General features: G+C 46.1%; 1 protein-coding gene across 2 annotated transcripts in view; it reads right to left on the reverse strand.

Annotated features, from left to right (window-relative positions):
* Samd4a (sterile alpha motif domain containing 4A) overlaps positions 1-22,996 on the reverse strand; it is a 220,065-nt gene that overhangs the window by 64,728 nt on the left and 132,341 nt on the right. For both annotated transcript variants that reach the window (XM_075949972.1, XM_075949971.1), the window contains exon 2: positions 21,347-21,865. In XM_075949972.1, the coding sequence (XP_075806087.1) occupies positions 21,347-21,865 (519 nt within the window). The remainder of the gene's footprint in view (positions 1-21,346; positions 21,866-22,996) is intronic.

The following is a 22,996-nucleotide window of genomic DNA, read 5'->3' on the forward strand; positions in this document are numbered from 1 at the left end:
ACTCCCATTTCACAGATAAGAAATTTAGGAGCAGAGAGGATAAGGAACAAAGATGAGGCCGTGAGGAAGTGACAAGAGTCGGGGTTTAAAGTTCTGTGATTTTCTGGCCTGTGTTCTTAAGCCCACTGCAAACTGTTTCTCATGACACGAAGAACCTTAGGGTTAGACCATCCATCCACCTACCCATCCATCCATCCATGCATCCGCCCGCCCGTCCGTCTGTCCGTCCATCCATCCATCCATCCATCCATCCATCCATCCATCCATCCACCTGTCCATCCATCCATGCATCCATCCATCCATCCGCCCGCCCGTCCGTCCGTCCATCCATCCATCCATCCATCCATCCATCCATCCATCCATCCACCTGTCCATCCATCCATGCATCCATCCATCCATCCATGCATCCATCCACCCATATTGGCTAAGCAACTGCCTTGTGCTAGTCGGATGTTAAAAGGGATGTTGGTAAAGGCCCGTTATAATAATATATGAGAAAATGCCTTTTCAAATGGATTAAGTATTAGTTTCCTATAAAATAGTTTAATTTATTTATTCACTCATTCAACACATAGTATTTTAAATTTTTAAAAATATATCATTGTGTGTGCACATGCATATGTGTGTGTGTGTGTGTGTGTGTGTGTGTGTGTGTGTGTGTGAGTAGAGGCTTCCTAGAAGGCCAGAAGAAGGCATCAGCCCCTCTGGAGCTGGGTTTACAGGCAGAATGGAGCTACCTGTCTGCAGCAGCAACAGGGACTCTGTTGAGCCATGTCCTCAGCCCCACAAACAGCATTTCATATCCTTTATTAAGTCGTCTCCTTCAATCATTTGGGAGCCCACAGTACCTCGGAGCCTTAAGGCAGCATTAACATTCTAAGTAACACTTTGCATAGAGGTTGCTGAAGGAGGTAAAAAAAAAATTAGGTGATTTCAATTTCAATTAATTTGCCACAGCTTCTCAAGAACTAATAAGAATTTCTGAGGAGACAGAAATATACCCTGAATCATGACCCTTCCTTTTAAGGACGATGTATTAGGGAAGCATGTGAAAGTCAAGTAAACCTGTCTCCTTTGCCTGTGATAATGTTCATCTTCGTTTCCTCGGCTGCAAGTGCCCTTCCGTGCAATTCTTTAAAATCTATGGCTGCAAGGAGCACAGACTCCCGTAATTTGCATTAGGCGTCGCCTACCCAACCACACAGAAGTCTCTCATTGCACTTGAGTTTTCCCTAAATGGTTCACAAACTTCATGGGTCTGCTCGTGTGGGTGTTGAGGGCTGAGCTAGGCAAGCAGCTACATAGAAGAAGCCAAACCAGGATCTTTTATTTTAAATGAAATTCTGGAGGAGCACCAGAATTAAGAAACACAACCCTCAAATGATAAGATAACCATAATGTTTTCCTGAAGGAGAAGTCGTGCCTCAGAGATGGTTTCCCTCAAAGTGAACATTCTGACTCACCAGGTAGCAGATGGTGTCGGGGTAGAGATTTACATTCCTTGGTCAAGCCCTCAAGAAAATCAGTAGAGAGCCATGTCAAGGCTTTACTGAGAAGTCGATGTTGACGTTTATATGCCCAATGCAGGCAGTACTCGCAGAATTTTAATGATGGCTCTACATTTTATTTAAATGCTTCAGCCAAAAACATTGTTTTTAGAAGGCTAGAGGTTGTCAGTAACAGTGTAATCTGCCTCTCTCATTTATTTATTCCTGAGTTGTCACAAATGGCGACTCATAGGCTGGGAGTGGGGCTCAGAGCAGAGCCCTTACCTTGCAAGGTTCTAGGTGTGAGTCCCCAACATTAGACAAATATCTATGATTAAGTATAGCATCTAATCTGCCCCTTCTAGCCATTTTATCAGCTAAGGCATCAAAGACCTCAGATATTACAATTGTCCAAGGTCACTCAGAAAACTGGACCCTGAAGCCAAGCCAGGGACACCTGTGTTTGGGCCTTCCTCCAAGGTCACCACACACCTTTGGTCACATCAATGTCATTTAAACAAACAAACAAAACAGAGAACAGGCTTCTGATCTAACGTGGCTAATCTCTGCCTTGGCGGAGCTGTATCTTGCAGAACCCCCGTGCTGAGGTGTGCACATTGAAACCATGCATGAAGCAGAACCTGAACTGGCTAGCTGTCTGGCCCGGGGATTTCCGGAACCAGTCCTGTCTGGTCTTTATTGCCTGGGATTTCACAGGGGCAGCAGACACTTTGTATCTGTACTGCTCGTGTTAGCTTCCTGCTGCCACCTGGTACCTAACTGGTCAGAGGACCCTCCTACTTTGGACCCCTCGTCAGACTGTCAGTCAGCACTGTCTAGGCACTAACCCGGGCGATGCCTTCAGTCAGGTGGCCTCCCACAGAAGACTTCTGCATTGTACTCCATCTATTACCCAGTCGGAATGATATTTATTTAACTTGGATATTTTCTGTGGACTAGAATTGGCCACCATTCATCTATATCTTACGGATAGTGAGCTATACCTCACAGAGGCAGTGTTTCCAGAAATAAGCTATAAGGAAGTGCAGGCAGGAGGACAACCTTCAGGCCAATGCAGCTCCCCATAGCTGGACTTTCAGTAGCAGCTTAGCCTGATTAACAACAGTTTGAGAGGATGATTCCCGGACGTGTTCAGCTTCTTGCTCTTAAGCCACACAGGGCCATCCAGAAATACAGAGCCTTGGGTAAGGAGAGAGGCACACGGCTCTTTTCTTGGTCACTTTGAGGCTGCTTTTACGAATGAAAACCTAAGATAGGAACATGAATACCCTATGTGCTTTATTCTTTCCTTAAGGAAAAAATGACAAGCCTTTAAAACAAGCCTTTGTACTGACTGGTTTCAACATCTGTTCAGGAAACTTCGAAGACTGGAAAGAGGCTTGCATGTGGCCAGGGAGCACGAGGAAGGGAGAACTGGGGCACCCAGAGGACCCCAGAATTGGCTGTTTCCAGGTGAGCGCTTAGAGAGCGTTTTCAGTGGGCAACTGCCCCCTAACAGCCTGCCATTAGCCTGTTCTCTCAGCTCCTTAGAGTGAGCCGTGGGACGAAGGAATGATAGAATCACTCCAGAAGTCAAAATTATGCGGCTCTCTAGGGACAGTGAAGCAAGGACCAGGACAACACAAATCTCTTTACCTTTCTGTCCACAGACACACCTAGACAGAAAGAAAACAGTCAACGAACACAGCATTTGCTTGCAAGATGCCCACTTTCTCTGAGCGTGGGCAGCACTCACTCCCAGAGAACAGGTCAACCAAGCAACCACGCTTACCTTATCTTTGGAATGTATAGCTCAGATCCACATCTCGGTACTGACTGGCCTGACTCACGGTCCATATATCCCCAAAGGGAGGGCACTCCTGAGAAGCAGGGACTTTTGAAGTTTAGCTACTAATGCTTTGAGCTTCTTCAGTTTGCAGCTATGTTCCCGTAAGCAGTGGTACAATGTGGCCTCCCTTTTCCTTTCTCTTTCTTTCTTCTTTCAGTCTTTCTTTCCTTGCACACGCCACCCCGCCCCCACGCTTTGTTGTTCTTGCAGTGAACTCTGGCTTTCGGGTTAATATTTGTATGTGACATTCAGTTGAGGCACTAAAAATGATACCACTAAACTTAGCAGAGCTAACGACGGTGTCACGAGCGCAAAATAACATCTTGAAGAATGATACGCACGTGGAAGCAGCTTTCTCACAGCCCGGCTCCCGAAGGCCTAGCGACTACAGAAAATCCCTCCAAATGCTGAAGCGCTCTCTTATCTTGAGGAGTCTCCCAGCCCAGCCAGTGGATGCAGATCCATCCAGACTAGGCTGTACTGCTTGTGTGTCAGCACGCTCTCTCTTTCTCTCCCCGGCTCCTGGCCATATTTGGGAAGACCACATTCTATGCATTTACAAGAACAGCCAGGAGAGGCCAGACCAAACCATTATATAATGGAACTTTCTACAGCAGAAAACAAAATTCCCTTCGATCGTCCCAACATATGGAGATCTACTATACACACTAGAAAAAAAAATCACCGCCAGGAATGCTTTCCATAAATTCTCTCCAACGTGTTCCAGCTTATGAATGAAGAGAGAATCTCAGGAGATGAGGACTGGAATCTCAGATTTTAAGAGTTCCTGCTGGTGAAGATTAACGAGCTAAATCCACACAATCTATACTACAAATCACAAGTTTAGTCAATGGGGAATGATTTGACTCAAACAGATGGTTTCTGGCAGCTTCTTAGGAATGTAAGCACGAAGTGCGACGCCCATCTCAGTGGTATGTTTTCTGTCAGCGTGGAGGCTGAAGGCTGACAAGGACAATCAGCTCCATTTCCTCCTAACTCCCATCCGTCCCTCTGAAGGAAGCTGATGTTCCAGCTGTGGCAGTGTTCGTGAGCCTCTGGCACCCACGGAGGCTAATCAGACTGTCTTTGGAACCTAGGACTGAGGGGTAGCTCTTGACTTTGGTGCTGGATGGGGCTTTGTGTTGTTTTGTTTTGAGTCTGCAGGGGAAAATAGCCCCAGAGTTGCATGCCCCTGCTCCCACTGTGGAAACATGGCTAGGGCTGGTAATGTGCCTCATAGTTACCAAATCCCTTCAAACAAAGAGGCTTCTAAAAGAATCCCACCAAGTGTGAGGAAGCCACAAATGCAGGGAGGATGGTTTTACATGGCCCGGAATCGAGGTGACAGACAGCTGGGCCTGGTGGGCCTCGGACAGTGAGGGGGTGAGTTCGTGCACTGGAGGACGGGTGTGCACGCGTGAGTGTGTGTGTGTGTGTGTGTGTGTGTGTGAGTGCATGCATATGTCTGCCTGTCTATGTGTGTGTTCAAAGGAAAAAGACTGGATGTGACCTCATGAATCTGTAGTAATCTGTAACTCTAGTAGTTGGGAGGTTGAGATAGACCATAAGAGTTCTAGGGCAGCTTGGGCTACACTGAGAATTTGTCTCACCCCTCACCCCATGTACACATCTCTTATAGCATCTTGTAGAATTCCCCACCTTCCAAGAATTCTACCTTCACTAAGGCCTGGGCCAGCATTTCTTGCCCATATCCTTTTCTTTCTAAAAACTGAGCAGCACAGAGCTATCCTTCCCCTAATAAACCCCAATAGTTTCTAAGTTATCCCTGCGTTCCTTTCCTCAGGACCCCCTCATCCACCTTTCTGCTAGAGACCCTTCCTTCCCTCCTTCCTCCCACAAGCTCCTCCCTACCTTCTGCTTCCTATGCCTTGTAAAGAGGGTGAGAGTGCTGGCCCCGGACTCACTGAGTGACAGAAAGGAAAGTTTCCCTCTCCCAGTCCCAGGCTCACCCCCACCTCCTGCTTCCAGATTCCAGGTAATATTTACTAATTTTCAATCCTTTTTTCAGCACGAAGGAGGCCAGAGTCCTTCTGCTCAGAGAGTAGATTCCGGCAAGGGGTTCTCCCAGCTTTGGCTCACCCCATCTAATCAGCTCACCGGCCTTGCCACCCTCAGGATCACGGTGCTGAGTGCTGATCCTCTTATTCTCTGGGCTGGAGACTTGCCCGCCTTGAAAACAGAACAAAACAGAGAGGATCCTGGGAGAAATCAACCTCGGGCCTTTGGAAATGCTAGGGAGTCCCCGGGAGTCTATGCCTACTCAGAACTACACAGAGAGCGCTAACCCACTGCCCTTTTTAATAAGATGCATTATTGTTCCTGGGAACACTCTGAACTCGTGGGGCTGGTCACACTTCTGTGCCCCAAACCTGTATGCTAATGGGTGACATCCTGCTTCTTAAGGGCGATTTTGATAAATTTACATAATACTCCTCCACTTACTACTCATTAAACTTTATTCCTGTTTGATAATGGACCTCAAAGTCAAAACATTAACAGCTACCTTTCCTTACTTTTTATTCTTCCTCTAAAAGCCAGATCAAGATTTAATATGTCACTGGAGCAACGCTTGAAGGAATCCTGGTATTTCTGGGTCTTTACTTCTTTTTATTATTATCATTATTATTAATTTATGTGCATGTGTATGCATCTGTGCACATGACCATTGAGGTCAGAGAGGCACTGGTTCCCAGATGCTGGAGTTCCAGGCAGCTGTGAGCTGCCTGATGTGGGGGCTGGGAATTGAATTCGGGCTGTCTACAAGAGCAACATTTGCTCTTAACCACTGAGCCATTTTTTTCCCCAGTCAAATACCGGTCTTTCAAGATCTTATAAGGGACTTCTAATTTTTAGTAGAATTGTATACACGCATATGTGTTTTGATCAAATCTATCCCCCCCCCTCCACAGGAAAGACTAAATGCAAGCCTTAATGTCTCAGGATGAGGATGGAGCAGATTTGGGAGCATGAGATTGTGACTTGTGTCTTCTATACCTTGCTCCTTAGACAACTTAGTAGAAGGCCCCTCACAGCCGATACGACTTGACTCACTGCAGCAGAGGGTGGAGGCCTGACCCCTCCACAGGCTCGTGCTCTGCAGGTGTGCCTGCTAGCTGTGGTGCTGTCCTCAGCACCATGATGGCTTTAAGCAGTGGGATCTATGGCGGAAAGAGGCCATCGGGTGAGGCTGTGGGGGTGACAGCCAGTCTTTGCTGAGTCAGTCCCCTTGCTTCATCCTTGTGCCTTGAACAAGACTCACTCCATGCTCCCATCACTCCTCCCCACCCTGCCATGATGGACTGCACCTTCTGAAACCAGGAGGGCCCCCAATTCCTTTCTTCCTTACGTTTTTGTCACATAGATGAGAAAAGCAATATAATCCTATATGAAAAGACTTTGGGGACTGGAGAGATGGTTCAGTGGTTAAGAGCATTAGCTGCTCTTCCAGGGGACCTGGGTTCAATTCCCAGCACCCTCTATAACACCAGTTCTAGGGGATCTAACATCCTCTTCTGGCCTCTGTGGGCATCCATCACATGATATATTGGCACACATGCAAGCAAAACACCCATACATACAAAATAAATTTTTTTTAAAGTTTTAATGACTATGGAGGGATGGATATACCCAAGTTTTAAGAGAATGTACTTAAGTCTTATTCCTATAATTCAATGCTTTAAATGGCTGTCCCAGTGATCACATTTCCATCTTGAGCAGGCCAACTGAAAGATTTTCTAATAAAACTTATCCTATTTTATCTAAGAATAAAGGTGATTTAGTAGTTAAATAATAGCCATGAATATACCTTTAGCTATCAATCAAGAACACCTTGTTGGGGGCTAGAGAGATGGCTCAGCTGTTAAGAACATTGGCTGCTCTTTCAGAGAACAGAGGTTCAAGCCACAACATCCAAATGGCCACTACCTTCTGTGACTGGCTCCAAGGGATCCAATGCCCTCTCCTGGCCTCTGTAGGCACTGCACACATGTGGTGTTCAAACACACCCAAGCAGAGCACCCACACTCAAAATAAATAACTCTAAAGACAACAGCAAAGCAAAAGTCACTGTGTTGTTTATATCTAAATCGAATATCTAAGATGCCATGCATATCCTTATGATTCCCTTTATATGACATTGCATGTGGGTTGTCTCTCATCATCTTATTGATGAGCATGGCCCCTAGTATAGCACAAGAGATGTGTGTGGGCTCTAACAGGGCCACACAGTGGGTCTTTAGGTCACTTGAGGGTGTTCTTCTTGGGAGTGACTAGTGTGGTTTCCATGACGTCCTAGGTATGGTGTGGGATCATGGTCTGTTTATATTTTAAATAAACTCTGATTGGCCAGTAGCCAGGCAGGAAGTATAGGTGGGACAACCAGACGAGAAGTAGAGACAGGTCAAGGAGAACAGGAGAATTCTGGGAAGAGGATGCAGTCCTGACCCTATCACAGAAGAAGCAAGATGTGACTACCTTGCTGAAAAAAAGGTACTGAGCCATGTGGCTAACATAGACAAGAATAATGGGCTAATATATGCTATAAGAGTTAATATGAAGCCTGAGCTAATGGGCCAATCAGTTTATAACTAATGTAGACCTCTGTGTGATTTTCTTTGGGACTTAACAGCTGTGGGAACTGGACACCCAGAGATACACAGAAAACCTCAGACAACACGAGGTAGTTCCCATTGAAGCTTGTCATAGCAGCCTGAGCCTGGCCTTGCCCAGTTCCTCTCACTTCCCTACTGTCGTGTGGCTACTTGCTCCCACAGTTCTGAAATGCCATCTGCTATGAGGTGGCACAGACAAGTGCCTTCTTCCCACATTTGACCCCATGCAGGTGCCAAGCCCTTGGGCTCCCCAAACTGGGGGTTGAGTGAATCTCCTTCTTTTTATTTAAATAAACTTAGCCTGTCTCACATACCTTCACTGGTAATGAAAAACTGACTGGTACCAGGCTGATCAAACCAGATGAGCGCACAAAGCAATCTGTTATAAAAACTTTCAGCTGTGGGAACTGAGCTAGCTCTGCAGATAGAAGCATTTGCTCACAACTCCGAGGTCCTGATTCCTGAATCCTATGCCTTTCCAGGAACGAATTGTCTCCAGAGAGCTGTCCTACATTTGTGTATGTCACCAAAAAACAAACAAACAAACAAAAAAAGTTTAGTTCCTTGTGGGTCTTGCTGAGGAGTGTTTCAGCAACGTTGGGTGAAACTTTCAAAGCAGCCTGGTTTGATCATTCGTTCTGCTCCCTAGCTGTTGTGACGGGATCTGTTGATGACAACGGACCAAACACTTGGACCTCGGGAACCTGTTGGAGGCCTCCCACCATCTTGCTTCTTCTTTAAACATTTAAAAATGGCTGTTCTTCCTCTTTCCAGAGTTTCACTATGTCCTCGACTGGTCTGAACCCAACATTCTCCTACCTCAGTTTCCCACGCTTCCTTATGCCATGGCTTTTTCTTTATTGGCTTAAATGTCATTGAACCTAACAGGTGGGAGAAAGTGGCAGAGGCGGGGTGATCTCTGTGAGTTCAAGGCCAACCTGGTCTACATAGCAAGTTCCAGGCCAGCCAGAACCACAAAGTGAAATTCTATCTCAAAAAAGCAGACTAAACCAAAACAAAATGCACAAAACAGTAACACAAACCAAAAACCTGGGCATGGAAACTTGAGCTTGTAATCTCAGGAATAGGGAGAGAGAAAGAGACACGCAGGTTTCTGGGACTTCCTGGTCAGTTAGCTTAGCTTACTTGGTGAGTTCCAGGCCAGGGATATGCACTCTCAAATCACAAGGTGGATGGCACCTGAGGAACAATGACAAAGATGTCCCCTGTCCTCCAGGGCATGTGCACACCCACATACAAGAACAGGGCCATATGCGTAGTCCCCTCTCTGTCTCTGTCTCTCTCAGATTTACATTCATCTGGCACCTGAAACTTAAATTTGGATGCTTGATCCAGTTATCAGAGCTCTGGATAAGCTACATTCATACTTCTTTTGACATCATAACCTGATACCCGGTCCCCTATGACCCTGAGATCTAACAAAAAACAAATGCAAATTGAAATGTTTTCCAGTTGTTGGCACAGCAGCTAGCATTGGAATAAGGTTCCAAATCTGGTGGACTAACAGAGCTGGTAAGACTGTATGGCTTCACACGAGTTTTAAGATGCCCCTGCTTTTTCATTCTCCCTGCAGGGCTAATCCAACACAAGCTACTGATTGCAGCCAGAACCCATCCTATTTTTAAAGTATGGTAAGGGACGGGGACATGGCTATCTTTCTTGGTAGCTCATCTAGCGTTTAATAATCCTTGCTGTCATTAAAGTCTAAAAAAAATCTTCCCAGATGAGAAGGTGATGGCTCACCCTCATGACCAAAGGTATGCGGTGCCCACAGAGGTTTTGGCCTCCTTCAGGGCAGCAGGGTCTCTGACACAGGAGCCATTAGAAGACTTCTTGCTTACTATGGTATTTTTCTGATTGTTCTTCCTCAAGCCCTAACAAACAAACACTAAGTGTTGTGAGGAAAAGCAGGGCCGCGTAAAACCTTTGGACTCTGGCAAAGGAGAGAGAGATTTGTCAACGGCAATGCTGGTCCTCTGAGAGATCCCCAGGCCATCTTTACAATGTGGTGTGTGTAGGGAAGACTAGTGCCATACCAAAAAAAAAAAATTTCCCCAAAGGGGAAGGAGGCTACAGCTAAAAATACATCATGGCAGCTGTTACAAATGCCTCTCACAGGAACACACCAATTACTTCATTAGCTATCTCTCTGAAAAACAAATGTGGGGGTAAGGAAACTGTGGGATTTTTCAGTTACTCTAGGCTGGTTAGATTTAGGGGAAGAATTTTTCCATGGACAAAAATTATCTGTTGGTAAAAGACACAAAAATATTAATAAAATAATAATGTACAAGGATTAGGCTTTTCCAAATTTTCTAGTGTCCCACGAGACTTAGGGTGGGGACAACCCCCGGCCCATGAGGTGAGCTGGAGCTTCTGTCTCTGGCTCACTAGGCCTGGTTCTGAGTGATCTCTCTCCACTCTCGCAGGCTTGGAGGAATAAGACCCAAATGCCTTGTAGCTTTGTAGGAAAATGTACAAGACAGTATTTGGGAAAGGAAGGGCTGTGTGAGCCAAAGGGCCATCCTGAGACAGCCGGTCCTGCTGCCTATGGGGTAGATGCTAAGGGGATTTTTCCCTTAGACTTTTGGGGCTTCCAAAGGAACCCTTTACCTTAGACCTTCCCCCCTGCCACTGCCTCATTTACTATCAGTACTTTATTTGAGATGTTGACTTGGCAGACCTAAGAGCCCTTTCATAGGTAGAAAAGCTCCCTCCATTCCCCAGGAAGGCAAAGAGCCACACTATGGCACCTGCGCACATGCATGAAAATGCAGGTGCCATCTCTCCCAAGTGAGCATCCTTCTTACCTTTTCCCTGTTTGTTTTCTGAAAACAAAGTTTCAGGCTGGCCTTGAGCTCACTAAGGAGCTGAGACTGGCTTCAAACTCACGTTCTTGTTTTCATTGGGCTGTCGCGGATGGCTTATGCCTTTTAGGCGTCAAGCTTGAAATAATTCTAGATTTATAAGAAACTGTGAACATCTTACAGTCAGTTCTCATGGACCCATTACTCAGCTTTCCCCAGTCACATATCAGAACCACACCATATCATCAACGGCAGGAGACGGACTAATCCAAGCTAATTAAACAATCTAACCAGATAACAAGCTTTACTCAGAGCCTGGCAATTTTTATATACACTCTTTTTTTTGAATGAATTTGTGAATATCCCATGGCTTTTGATTACACGTATCAATTCATATCACTATCTCCCTCTCCAGCCAAGATCCCACTTTCTTTTTTTCAAGCCTTCGGTATTGGAACCAATCTGTCAACAGAAGGCACAAAGAAGAAGAAAAAATAAACGTCACCACGAGAACCTGGCAGAAGCTGAGCCATCAGTCTCGCTGCTAAACGCTAGTGTGTTCTGAGGGACATTTTCCTGTTTAGTTTGGAAATTCATTGCTTTCATGAACTTCTGCCTGCGTGTGAGCCTAGGAACTTAAGCCCCACCGTTCAGCAAACATCTTTGCCGAGATGGGCACAGTCTTTAGGTCTAACGTCATTTCTTATTGAATTATAGTGGCTGCCTAGCAGAGGCATATGGAGGAGGATCCAGAGGCCACATCTGGGCTTAGCGAGAGGCAGCCATTATCTGGGAGGCTCTGCCCTGGGAGAGTGGTGTCCAGAGGCAGGCCAAGAACTTTCCATCTCCAAAATCCCTGTGACTTTTTGAGCTGCACAGTGTTCTGGATGCTGGGAGAGCGGGATAAAGAAACAGGGTCCTTGTTCCTGAGGAGTCCCAGGAGCCGACAACCAGGAAGGTCGGAGGTGACCATGCTGACTGAAGGCTGAGCAAGGGTGCGAAGAGCTCACAGCAAGGTGAGGTGCGAACAGCAGGGATGTGGGGCATCACAGCAGCAGCCCCTCAGCTTTGGGAAGTCACAGAGACCAGCAGTGTTGGTGGGCACTTGTGCCTGTGCAGACTGCCGAGGCCATAGGGTGGCTGGTCCTGGGTGTGCCACAAATCTAGCCATTGTTACTGGTGACTCAGTTGACTGCTGAAGATATGGGTAGAAGGAAGAAGCATGAGGACCTCCCCACCTGGGCTGAAATCCTAGCTAAGGCAGTCTGTGCTGTCCATCAAATTACTTAACCTCTTTGTGGCAGTTCCCTTCTCTGTCAAATGAACACAGCAAACATGTCCACATCATGGAGTTTGGAGGGCTAAATAAATTAATATTTGTGCAAAGTGTTTTAAATCCTAAATGCTATGCCACTGAGTGTTAGCATCAATGTACTTATGTATGGGGGGGGGCGGGGCTGCCAATTTTTTTTCCAATGTGTTCTTTCTACCAACCAGAAAAACATGAATTAAGATTAATAAGACAAACCCTAACAATTGAAACCAGACTGTGAATCTGGGGCGGGGGTAACCAAACGGGGCTACCGGGGCCATTGTGATGTGCAGACTTCCCAGTTTATGCTGGATTAGCAAGACAGGCATGTGTATCCAGACGTAAAGAATGCCAGAATAAAGAGTGGTATCGCATACCTTTGATCCCAGCGCTAGGGAGGCAGGCCTAGGCATCTTTCTGAGTTCTGGATCAGCCTGATACACACAGTAAGCTTCAAGCCAGTCAGAGCTAAATGGTGAGACCCTGTCTCAAAACAAACAAACACCATAATGTCCCAAACAAACAATTACAAGGTAGGACAGTCAACCAGTGCTTGTTATCCCAGGCTGAGGCAGGAGCATCACAAAAGGTGCAGCCTGGGCAACCTAGGAGCCCTGTCTCAGAAGGAAACCAGAGGTTACAAGGCATGCTGCTGGCATGGAGCCTTAGGTTCAGCGCCCAGCCGTCGCCTCCCACCAACGGGAATCAAGGACTACTGCAATTGACTAGAAATGATTTCATGGCACTCCTAGCTGCTTGTTTTGTTTAAAACCAGGTCTAAACTGACCAGCAAAGGGTAGAAAACGGTCAGACAAATAGTCTGGCGCAGCTGAGGTGACACTGACCCCCTCTGGAGGAGGGTAGACGCACCTAAGCTAGGAAACGCTCAGCCTTCCCTGGCGTGGCTTCTCTGCACCCTAGTCTTCCTCTCCCTTGGCAGCTGAAAGAAAGTTAACCAAACTTTGTGCAAAACTGTGATGCCCGATACTTTGAACTTTGCTGCTCCCATCAACTCCCAGTAAAATAACCTGTACGTTCTTTTTTGTTTTGGTTTGTTTTTATTTTTTGACCAAGTTTCTGTGTAGTTCTGGCTGTCCTAAAGTTAGCTCTGTAGACCAGGCTGACCTCCAACTCAGAGATCTGCCTGCCTCTGCCTCCCGAGTGCTGGGATTAGAGGAGTGTGCCACTAATGCCCGGGTAACATTCTTAGTCATCAGGCTGAACAGACTAACAGAAGTCCACATGGTGGCTTGTCTTAGGCTACGACAGGTGATGTCTCATTTGGTTCAGCATCTGTCACTGAATAGGTGAAAATAGGTGGGATAGGACTTAGTCTGGGGCTACCATTTTTGGTCTTTTCCTATTATTTTCCTTTAAAAAACACTGAGTGGCTCTTTTTATCTATTTTTAAATCTCCAACAAATAACATTTTTCTCCATCTCTATGTTACAACGTCATCTAGAAGACAGTATCCAATCAAAATCAAGCTTGGGTCTAGTTCATCATCTGCCTCTTTGAAATCGCTGACTCAACCTTCGATATTCACCATATGCCAAGAGCCCTTGATTTATCTCTATTATCCTTCCTTGATCAGTAGATGATGGCTAATTCCTAGTCCTGTCAATACACCTCACTCAGCTCATCCTTCTCGCTCTCCTCTCTCTCCCTCCCTCTCTCTCTCTGTAGTGTTTCCTTCATTGGCCTCATAAGGCTTTCATCTTCTCTAACTAGGCAGCTCCCATTAGATTGATTTGTGACTTTGCCTTCGTTCCTCTGGCCTCCAGGTTCAGCAGCCCAGGCTGTCAGTCCTTGGTTGTCTCCACCCTGTATTATCATTTAGTCTCATTGCTTTAAATGCTACCCAGTCACTATGCCTCCTTTCCAAATTACATATTTAGCACCTCCTACCACCTCCTCAGCATCTGATTCTCCATCATTCAGGCCAAGCACATCAGCTATGACACTGAGTTCTCCCAGATCTCCTCCGCTTGACCAGTTCAGACTTACCCATGTCAGCTGGAAGTACCGCCATCCTCCCAGGAGTGGCGCAGGTACCCCACCCCACCCCACACCCCCGGGTCACATTGCTGTCGTCTCCTGCGTCCCCTTTACTAATTGTAAAACTGAATGAGAGAGAAATAATGAGACAAGAATTTTAAAGCAGGTGAGCTGGTTGATGTTTTGTCTGCTTTTCACCCATCTAATGCGGCTATCCTGCTTCCAGCCATCACTGTCTCTTGCCTGGATGGTGATGATATCAGCCTCCAAAACGGTCTTTCTGAATCTGTCTTTGCCCTGGTACAGTACGTCCACAGACATAGCAGCCAATGAATTCCTTTAGAATGTGAGCTGAACCACGCCCCTCACCTGCCAAAAAACCCCCAGTAGTTTCCTGCTTTGGTGAGAGCTGAAGTGGAAGTCTTTGTCACAACAGTGACCTCAATAGTGCTTCCTGCCCAGCAATCTCGCCACTATCTACCACACTCCCCTCTAGGCAACAACCTTCTTGTTTGTCTCTGACTAAATTGGGCGGTAAGTCTAGGAATCTTTACCCTAGCTTTGGGGGCAGTAATGCTTCTAATTCCTGCACCTACATCACATCCCAGCAAGGCTTGCCCTGACCAGCTAACTTCATCCCTAGCCACCTTGCCACCTGGACCTAGGCTTCCTTGTTTGACTCTCCCTATGACTTACCAAGTCTAATGGACCATATGGCTTACTTTTATACTCGAATTTATACAAACTAGACTGCCCCACAAGCGATGTCAAGGGGGTCTTATCCACTGATGAGTCCAAGATGCCTCAAGCAGCCTAGCCCTATAGGAGTTTCAATAAACATTGTCTACATGAATGAGCAAGTGAGTCATCAATATTGTTCATCCATGCCAACAATGAATCCTAATCTAATAATTTCACCTGGGAACAACTGCTTTCTTTAATTTTTTAAAATATATTTTGAACACACTTCCCTTATGCCTTTTTACCCTCTCTTTCCTCCCCCTCCTACCCTCCTGTTAGTCCCCTGGCTCTTCTAGACACCTTTCCTATCCATAGATAACTATGATTTTATATATAACTATGATGTGTGTGTGTGTGTGTGTGTGTGTGTGTGTGTGTGTGTGTGAGTGAGTGACGGAGGAAAGTTTCCTCGTGTGTAGCTATGCATTTTTCTTATCCATTATTTTGCTTCTGGACACCTGTTAGTTCTATAATTTAGCTTCTGTAACTAGTGCTATAACATTCAGGAGTGGTTTAGCTGTATTGCATGAAATATCAACTGTCAGGTTTGTTTAATTAGGATTTTAAATTATGTATCTCTGTGTGTTAGTATGTAGTCTGTGTGTAAGTATGTAGTCTGTGTATTAGTATGTAAGTCTGTGTGTTAGTATGTACGTCTGTGTGTTAGTATGTACGTCTGTGTGTTAGTATGTATGTCTGTGTGTTAGTATGTATCTCTCTGTGTTAGTATGTACGTCTGTGTGTTAGTATGTGCACATGAATGTAAAGCCACAGAGGTCAGAAGAGGGAGTTGGACTCCCTGAAGCTGGAGTTACCGGAAGCTGTGAGCTGCTCAATGTGGGTTCTGGGGACAAAACTCCGGCTTCTACAGGAGCAGCAAGCTCATGGCTGCTGAGGCATCTCTCTATCCCCCATCTCTGGTTTTCTGAGAAACCTCCACACTGGTTTCCACAGTGGCTGGACTAGTGTACATTGCTATCAGTCAGCTATAACCACCCAGAATTTTCCTGCCGCTTTGTTTCTTCTCTCGTTCTAATGGTGCTGGTACGATTTCACAGCACAGTCTTTGAAACTCACTGACTTTGTGCCCAATGTTTGTTGCCCATTGGTTTGCTTAGAGGTGACCAATCCCAGTACAGCACTGCTCACACTCTGTTCAGCCTCTTGAGCAGAGCTCGTAGCCCTTCCTCCAGTCTGCTTTCACTGCCCTCCACCCTTCCCCTTCACGACTGCCTGTTTCTCCACTCTTTTCCATCCTGACTGCGCACCCACAACTCCATCCCTCTGCTCTGAGTGAACATTCTTCCCTGAGCTCTCCTCCAGTTTTCCTCCCTATCTCCTCTGCTAAAGCTTGACCCCCTCCACGCCCCCAGATTACAACAATCTTTCCATGCCAAGCATTCATAGCCCTTACAGCCTACTGCAGTCTGAATGTGCGTCCCAGCATTCATGAGCTGGAAAACTGACCCCAAAGCAACAGGCTTGAGAAGTGGGACCTTGGAGAATTAATAAGGTCATGTGGCTTTGCCATTATGAATGAACTAGTGTTGTTTTGTTACAAAAGTGAGTTCAGTCTTGCTTAGCAGCTCACAGCCATTCCTCTCACCGTGAAATGCCATCGGGCATGTAATGATGCACAATAGAAGATGCTCACCAGAGATGGTTCCTCCACCTTTGTCTTACCATCCTCCAGAACCATAAGCCTAACAAACTTCTCTGGTGTGTAACTTACCCAGGCCATTCTGTTATAGCTACACAAAATAGGCCACGACAGCCAACCATTCCAGTAACACTGACCCTACAGACCCTGGAGCAGCCTCTACAGATCATCTGACACTTTGCTTCTCTGGAATGTGTCTGAGCACTAAGTCAGACAGAAAGCAGTCTTTAATTTTCAGTTATGACACTGATTGATACAGCCTCTCCCTGCCATGCAGGAGAAATGCCTTCTGCTTCTGCTTCCCCTGGATTTCAGCAGTCTCAGCACTGGACAGACAGAAACTGTCTGTAGGAGGATTGGGAACCTACATAGGGAAGAAGCCTCAAAGCCACATTTTGGAAGGTATAATGACCTAAGGGATACAAAATTAGTCACTGGATGAAACTAGGTTAAAATTAAAATAAGAGAACAGGAGAGATGTCTCATTGAGAACAGTGCTTGTTGCTCTTCCAAACAGTCTGGGTTCGATTCCCATCACCCACATAGCTGGTCAGAACCATCTGTAGCTCCAGTTCCAGGGTACCTGATGTCTTTTTCTGGCCCCCATGGTTACTAAGCATGCACACAGTACACAGATTTACTTGCAGGAAAAATACTCAAACATAAAACAAAAGCATACATCTTTTTAAAAATTAACAAAACTGGGGGCTGGAGAGATGGCTCAGAGGTTAAGAGCATCTTCCAAAGGTCCTGAGTTCAATTCCCAGCAACCACATGGTGGCTCACAACCATCTGTAATGAGGTCTGGTGCCCTCTTCTGGCCTGCAGGCATACACACAGACAGACTATTGTATACTAAATTAATAAATATTTTTAAAAAATTAACAAAACTGTAAGTATGTGGCTGTACCGTGAGTTACTCCACACTGATTACCACTAACGTGGCTGTACCATGAATTACTCTGCATTGAATACCACTAACGTGGCTGATAATTTGAAAATAGGAAGCAGCAATCAATTTAAATTCTTAAATTCATGTTCTTTTGAGGTAGCAAAGTGGGCTACCTTTGCCCACTTTGAAAGAAGAAAAGCAGCTCTCCAGTATAGTGGGAAACTATATCCACTTTCTCCTGTGGTCGAGTAGCCAAAGTCACAGTACGTTCACAGTCCCCTGGCTCCCGATGGTTGAGACTGTGTAAAAGCACATATACACAGACATTCCATTTTCACTTTCTGATACACAATAAAAAAAAAAACACCTTGTTTTAGGTGATGCTGTCCAGTGTAGATTAGATTAATGTAATTATTCTGAACATATTTGAGACAGGACCAGTTATAGTGCTAAGCAGGCTAGGTTTGTCAAAGACATCTTGGCTTATGACATTTTTATTGGAACAAAGGCCATTTGAGTCAATGAGCACCTGTACTGTGTGCCTTAGAGTTAGGGAAAGATGTTTCTGTCCAGCACACTAGGAACTGAAAACAGGGTACAGACTCTGGACATCACCGTTAGCACTTAGCTCCTGTCCATGCTCAGCAGTTTTTCCCAAGTAGTTATCTAGTGCACACCTACTATGTGCTGTGCTCCCATCTAGTGCACACCTACTGTGTGCTGTCCTCCCATCTAGTGCACACCTGCTATGTGCTGTGCTCCCCTCTAGTGCACACCTACTGTGTGCTGTGCTCCCGTCTAGTGCACACCTACTGTGTGCTGTCCTCCCGTCTAGTGCACACCTGCTATGTGCTGTGCTCCTATCTAGTGCGCACCCACTGTGTGCTGTGCTCCTATCTAGTGCACACCTGCTATGTGCTGTCCTCCCGTCTAGTGCACACCTGCTATGTGCTGTGCTCCCGTCTAGTGCACACCTGCTATGTGCTGTGCTCCCATCTAGTGCACACCTGCTATGTGCTGTCCTCCCATCTAGTGCACACCTACTGTGTGCTGTGCTCCCATCTAGTGCACACCTACTGTGTGCTGTGCTCCCGTCTAGTGCACACCTGCTATGTGCTGTCCTCCCATCTAGTGCACACCTACTGTGTGCTGTCCTCCCATCTAGTGCACACCTGCTATGTGCTGTGCTCCCATCTAGTGCGCACCCACTGTGTGCTGTGCTCCCGTCTAGTGCACACCTGCTATGTGCTGTCCTCCCATCTAGTGCACACCTGCTATGTGCTGTGCTCCCTGCTATCATGGCCAGGACATGGACTTCCTACAGACTGAGAGGATAAGCATCAGGAATGCTCTCATTTTACAAGGGGGAGCTTTGTTCCAAGGAGTTAATAACCCGAGCAAGTTGCAATTAGCAAACTGCAGGTTTAGTTTTAGACCATGGAGGGTATTGGCATTCAAGTCCACCAGCTTTCTACTTTTTCAGGCTGTCTCTCAGGACTTGGTGTGTATTTCATAGACTCATGACTAAACTAATAACCCAAAGGCTTGCAGTTCTGAGAAACATAACTGAACTACCATGGCCATTCAGGGTAGTAATCCCTGAAATTCAAAGCTGGTGTGGCCTAAGTTCTGGAAGGGAATGTTCTAGAAGGGAGATCTGAGATCCTTCATAGTTTCTGCCGATGCTCTAAAACTCCTCTTGTCTTCTAGATAGTTACCTGGTGAAACCTCCAGCCCTTTGCAACTCAAGTACACAAGGGCAAGACAGCCATGGGGGCCATCCTCAACCTTCTCCATTGGGCTGGGCAGTCACTGCTCAAGTGAGTGGTGGCTGACTACAATCTTATAAGCATGTTTTGATGTGGGAGTGTCATATATCAATCTGTTGATTTCATTGGTTAAGTAATAAACAAACTGCTTGGCTGGCCCTCATAGGTTAGAACATAGGTGGGTGGAGTAAAGAGAACAGAATGCTGGGAGGAAGAGGAAGTGAGCTCAGACTCAACAGCTCTCCTCTCGGGGGCAGATGCCTCAGAGAGACGCCATGCTCCGCTCTCCCGGGCAGACACACGCGATTCAGCTCTGACCCAGGATGGACGTAGGCTAGAATCTTCCCGGTAAGCGCACCTTGGGGTGCAACACAGATGATTAGAAATAAGCTAAATTAATATGTGAGAATTAGCCTAGAAGAGGCTAGATAGAAATGGGCCAAGCAGTGTTTAAATGAATACAGTTTGTCTGTTGTTATTTCGGGCATAAGCTAGCAGGCGGCCAGGGTGCTGGGGATGCAGCCCCGGCGCTCTTATCACTACAATGTTCAAATACCGTCGAAACCTGATGCTGAGTAAATCACCTGCAGTATGACATGTGCAATGATCCAAGACTAAATTCGGGATGAATGACAAAGAGCATGCACAGAGAAGATGGCGGGCTGCTCAGAACCTTCATCTCCTCAGTTACCAAGTACTTCTGTGATCATAACTGGATCCTGCCACTCACCCAGGAAACCCAGTCATCACTCTGTTACACAGAGGCTAATAAATGTTGTTCTTGATGGATTACGACTCTGTGAAGGATGCTAACTGCTGCAGACTCTCTTACTCATATGTCAACAGTGCGATTCTCTCCCGTAACTCATAATTTTCCAAGGTACTAAGAGATAAATGTAAAAAAAAAAAAAGAAAGAAACAAAACAAAAAAACTTACATTGTGCCCAAGGGAGAGCACCACCTTCAGTGTTGATTATTCTAGCAATGTGCTATTTGGACTAACATAGCTATACTTTGACATTTCTAATTATTTGAGAATACTATTTAAAGAGTTCTAACAGCCAAAAGACTCAAGTAGCGGCCAAGGCATTGCTGCTCCTTTTAAAGCCTCCCTTATCTTCTTCCATCTGCTTGTGGTGCTGCGGACTGAGTCCATGCCTCATGCACGCTGGGCAAGCACTGTATCACCGAGCTGCTTTCTCCGCGCCTCTTTTCATAGAGGGTTTTTCTGCATGTTGAAAAGCACTTCTGGGTTCAAGCGCAAAACTTTTCCTCCAAGAAAGTTGAGAGTTATCCTGGGAGTTCTGCAACAGTCAGCTATGGGCAAATCAGCACCAAGAGTGCTGTTTGGTGGCAGTCACCCTTCCACAGAACCACTGTACACAGGCATGAGTGGAGGTTGGCCATCTCATTTGGCCTAAGCAGGACACCATAGAAAGGACTCCCAGCCCTCGTGCCCACTATGGAGTGGTCAAGAGAGGCAAGACCGTCATCAGCTCTCCCTTCTCACAAAACATCTCCTGAGCCTCCTTTTCTAACATGTTAGACTGAGAGGAAGGCCAGGCCACAGCACAGAGCAGCATTCTGGTCAGCAGACCTGCTCGGGGACCACCCAACAAACTGAGGGTTCAGCCAGAAAATGCAAGGGGAAGAGACATTCCGGTGATTTTGATTTTTAAAAGAGAAACATATATAAGGAAAGAAGGAGGAGGAGGGGAAGAAGGGGGAGAAGGAGCAGAAGAAGGAAGAGGAGGAGATAATGCACAAAGCCATGAGGCTGGCTGGTCAACCGTGGGTTAACATCAGTTTCAGAGAAGCACACAGTAACTCAATGTCTCTGCAGAGCCCCGAGTCCCAGGGTGAAAGGCATTTTTATTTGTGGAAACAGAACGGTTTCCTTCTTTCACCACAGACTCTCTCTTCTCTCATTTCTTTATTTTTGCTCTGTCTAAACCCCAAATTTGGACCATCCATCATTTTAACCTGCCCAGAATTTTTATCTTTCTAGAGCCAAAGAGCAACAGATTCCAGGTCCAAAGAGCCCTCTCCCACAGCTGGCTGCCACCAGCCCTCTCCTCCCAGGGTTACAGGGTGCTCAGAGCAGACCATGTCAGCAGGACGTGCCACACACAGCAAGTCACCAAACCAGAATGCACTAAAGGGGTTCCAGAGGACTTACTCGTACTTGTGCTGGTTCCAATCGTGTTGATTGTGGTGGGGACGGATGATGAAGAGTAGAGGGGCACGTGGCCATTCTCACAGCCCAGGCTTTTGTCCTGCCAGTTGGAGGCGCTGATGCAAATCCCAGAATCCCGAGAGTTCTGCCACCCATTAAGCCTGTCGTCTGAGTTCTGTCTTTGGTGATAGTAGTGCGTCTGTCCGTAATCCACAGAGTCCGAGCGGCATCGGTTCTGGCTGCCAAAGCTGGTCGATGTACGGTCCTCCAAATGATTTAGCCACATGGCGAGAGCACTTCGGTCTTCTAAGGAAGTGGCCGGGTGGATCAAAGCATAGGACAGCAGCTGTCTGCTCTCCTCAATGTGCTGGTTGTGTTCGATAGAGTGCGCCAGGATCTTGGGCAGCAGTTTCATATACTCTACTTTTGCGTCGAGGTTTCCTGGCTTCAGCAAAGGCAGGTGAGTTAATAGAAGGGAAATCACTTTATCCTTGGATTCCTGTTGCCATTGGTTAATGATTCCTGAAAGGAAAGTACACAGGACACATAAGCAAATACACCCACAATCACACTAAACAACACACTGTAAATTTCTGTGGTTTAGAGTCTCAACTGAGACACCGTGCCTAAATGTCCTCAAGACTGTCTGTGTATGAGACTGGATAACTGTCTTAAGGTTTTCAGGGGCCAGAGACTTCAATGAGATATAGTTCAAACACTCTCGGAGTGTGTAGAAAGTAGAATGTGTCCTAGCCTTCACAGGCCCCACGCTTGATCCTTTGCACCGGGTGTAGTGGTGAAGACCTGTAATCTTGTACTTGGAAGGTAGAGGCAGGAGAATCAGCTCAGCGTTATCCACTACTATTTAGGCAGCATGAACCACATGAGCCTTTGTCTCAAAAAACTAAATTATTGGGACTGGAGAGGTGGCTCATTGTTCGAGAGCACTTGACTTCTTTTCAAGAGGTCCTGGGTTCAATTTCCAGTAGGCACAAGGTGGCTCACAACTGTCAGTTACTCCAGTCCCAGAGCATCTGACATCCTCTTCTGGCTTCCTCTGCACATAGACTGTGCACAGACACACATATAGGCAAGTACATATACATAAACTAAAAATTAATATAATCTCCATTTTTCAAAAAGGTTTAAAAAGTCAACAAATCAATGCTTAGATGTTTTGGGGTCTCTAATTCTCACTCATATCTGCAAAGAGATGACAACTAGTTTGGTCCAACCAAAAAGAATTGGCAGCTGTGTCTTCCTTCTTAGACAAGACCAGGCACAGCCTTAGATAGACAAGGACCAGGCTAAACAAATTTGGAGGAATCCACGGAGTGAAGCAGTCTTCCCGCTCCAAGCGTCTGTTTAAAGTGCCTCAAATGCTGGAGAAGGGACGTGTGTGAAGCTGGTTCAACTTCCTACATAGAAGAATGTCAGGAGAAAAGGACCCAACATGGTGTCCAAACCCTAGCTCTGCCAGCTGCAGCTTTTTTTATAAGAAAATAGAGCAAAGGAGCCGAGCTCAGCTCCAGGGACACCTTGGATCACACTAGTAAATTATTCATCTTTATATGAAGATGTTCATGGGATTTTTTTTATTTACAAATGATATTGGTATGGCTGCATGCATGCAGCACATGTATGCACGTGCAT

Source organism: Microtus pennsylvanicus, chromosome 15, assembly GCF_037038515.1.
Source record: "Microtus pennsylvanicus isolate mMicPen1 chromosome 15, mMicPen1.hap1, whole genome shotgun sequence".
Taxonomy (NCBI): Eukaryota; Metazoa; Chordata; class Mammalia; order Rodentia; family Cricetidae; genus Microtus; species Microtus pennsylvanicus.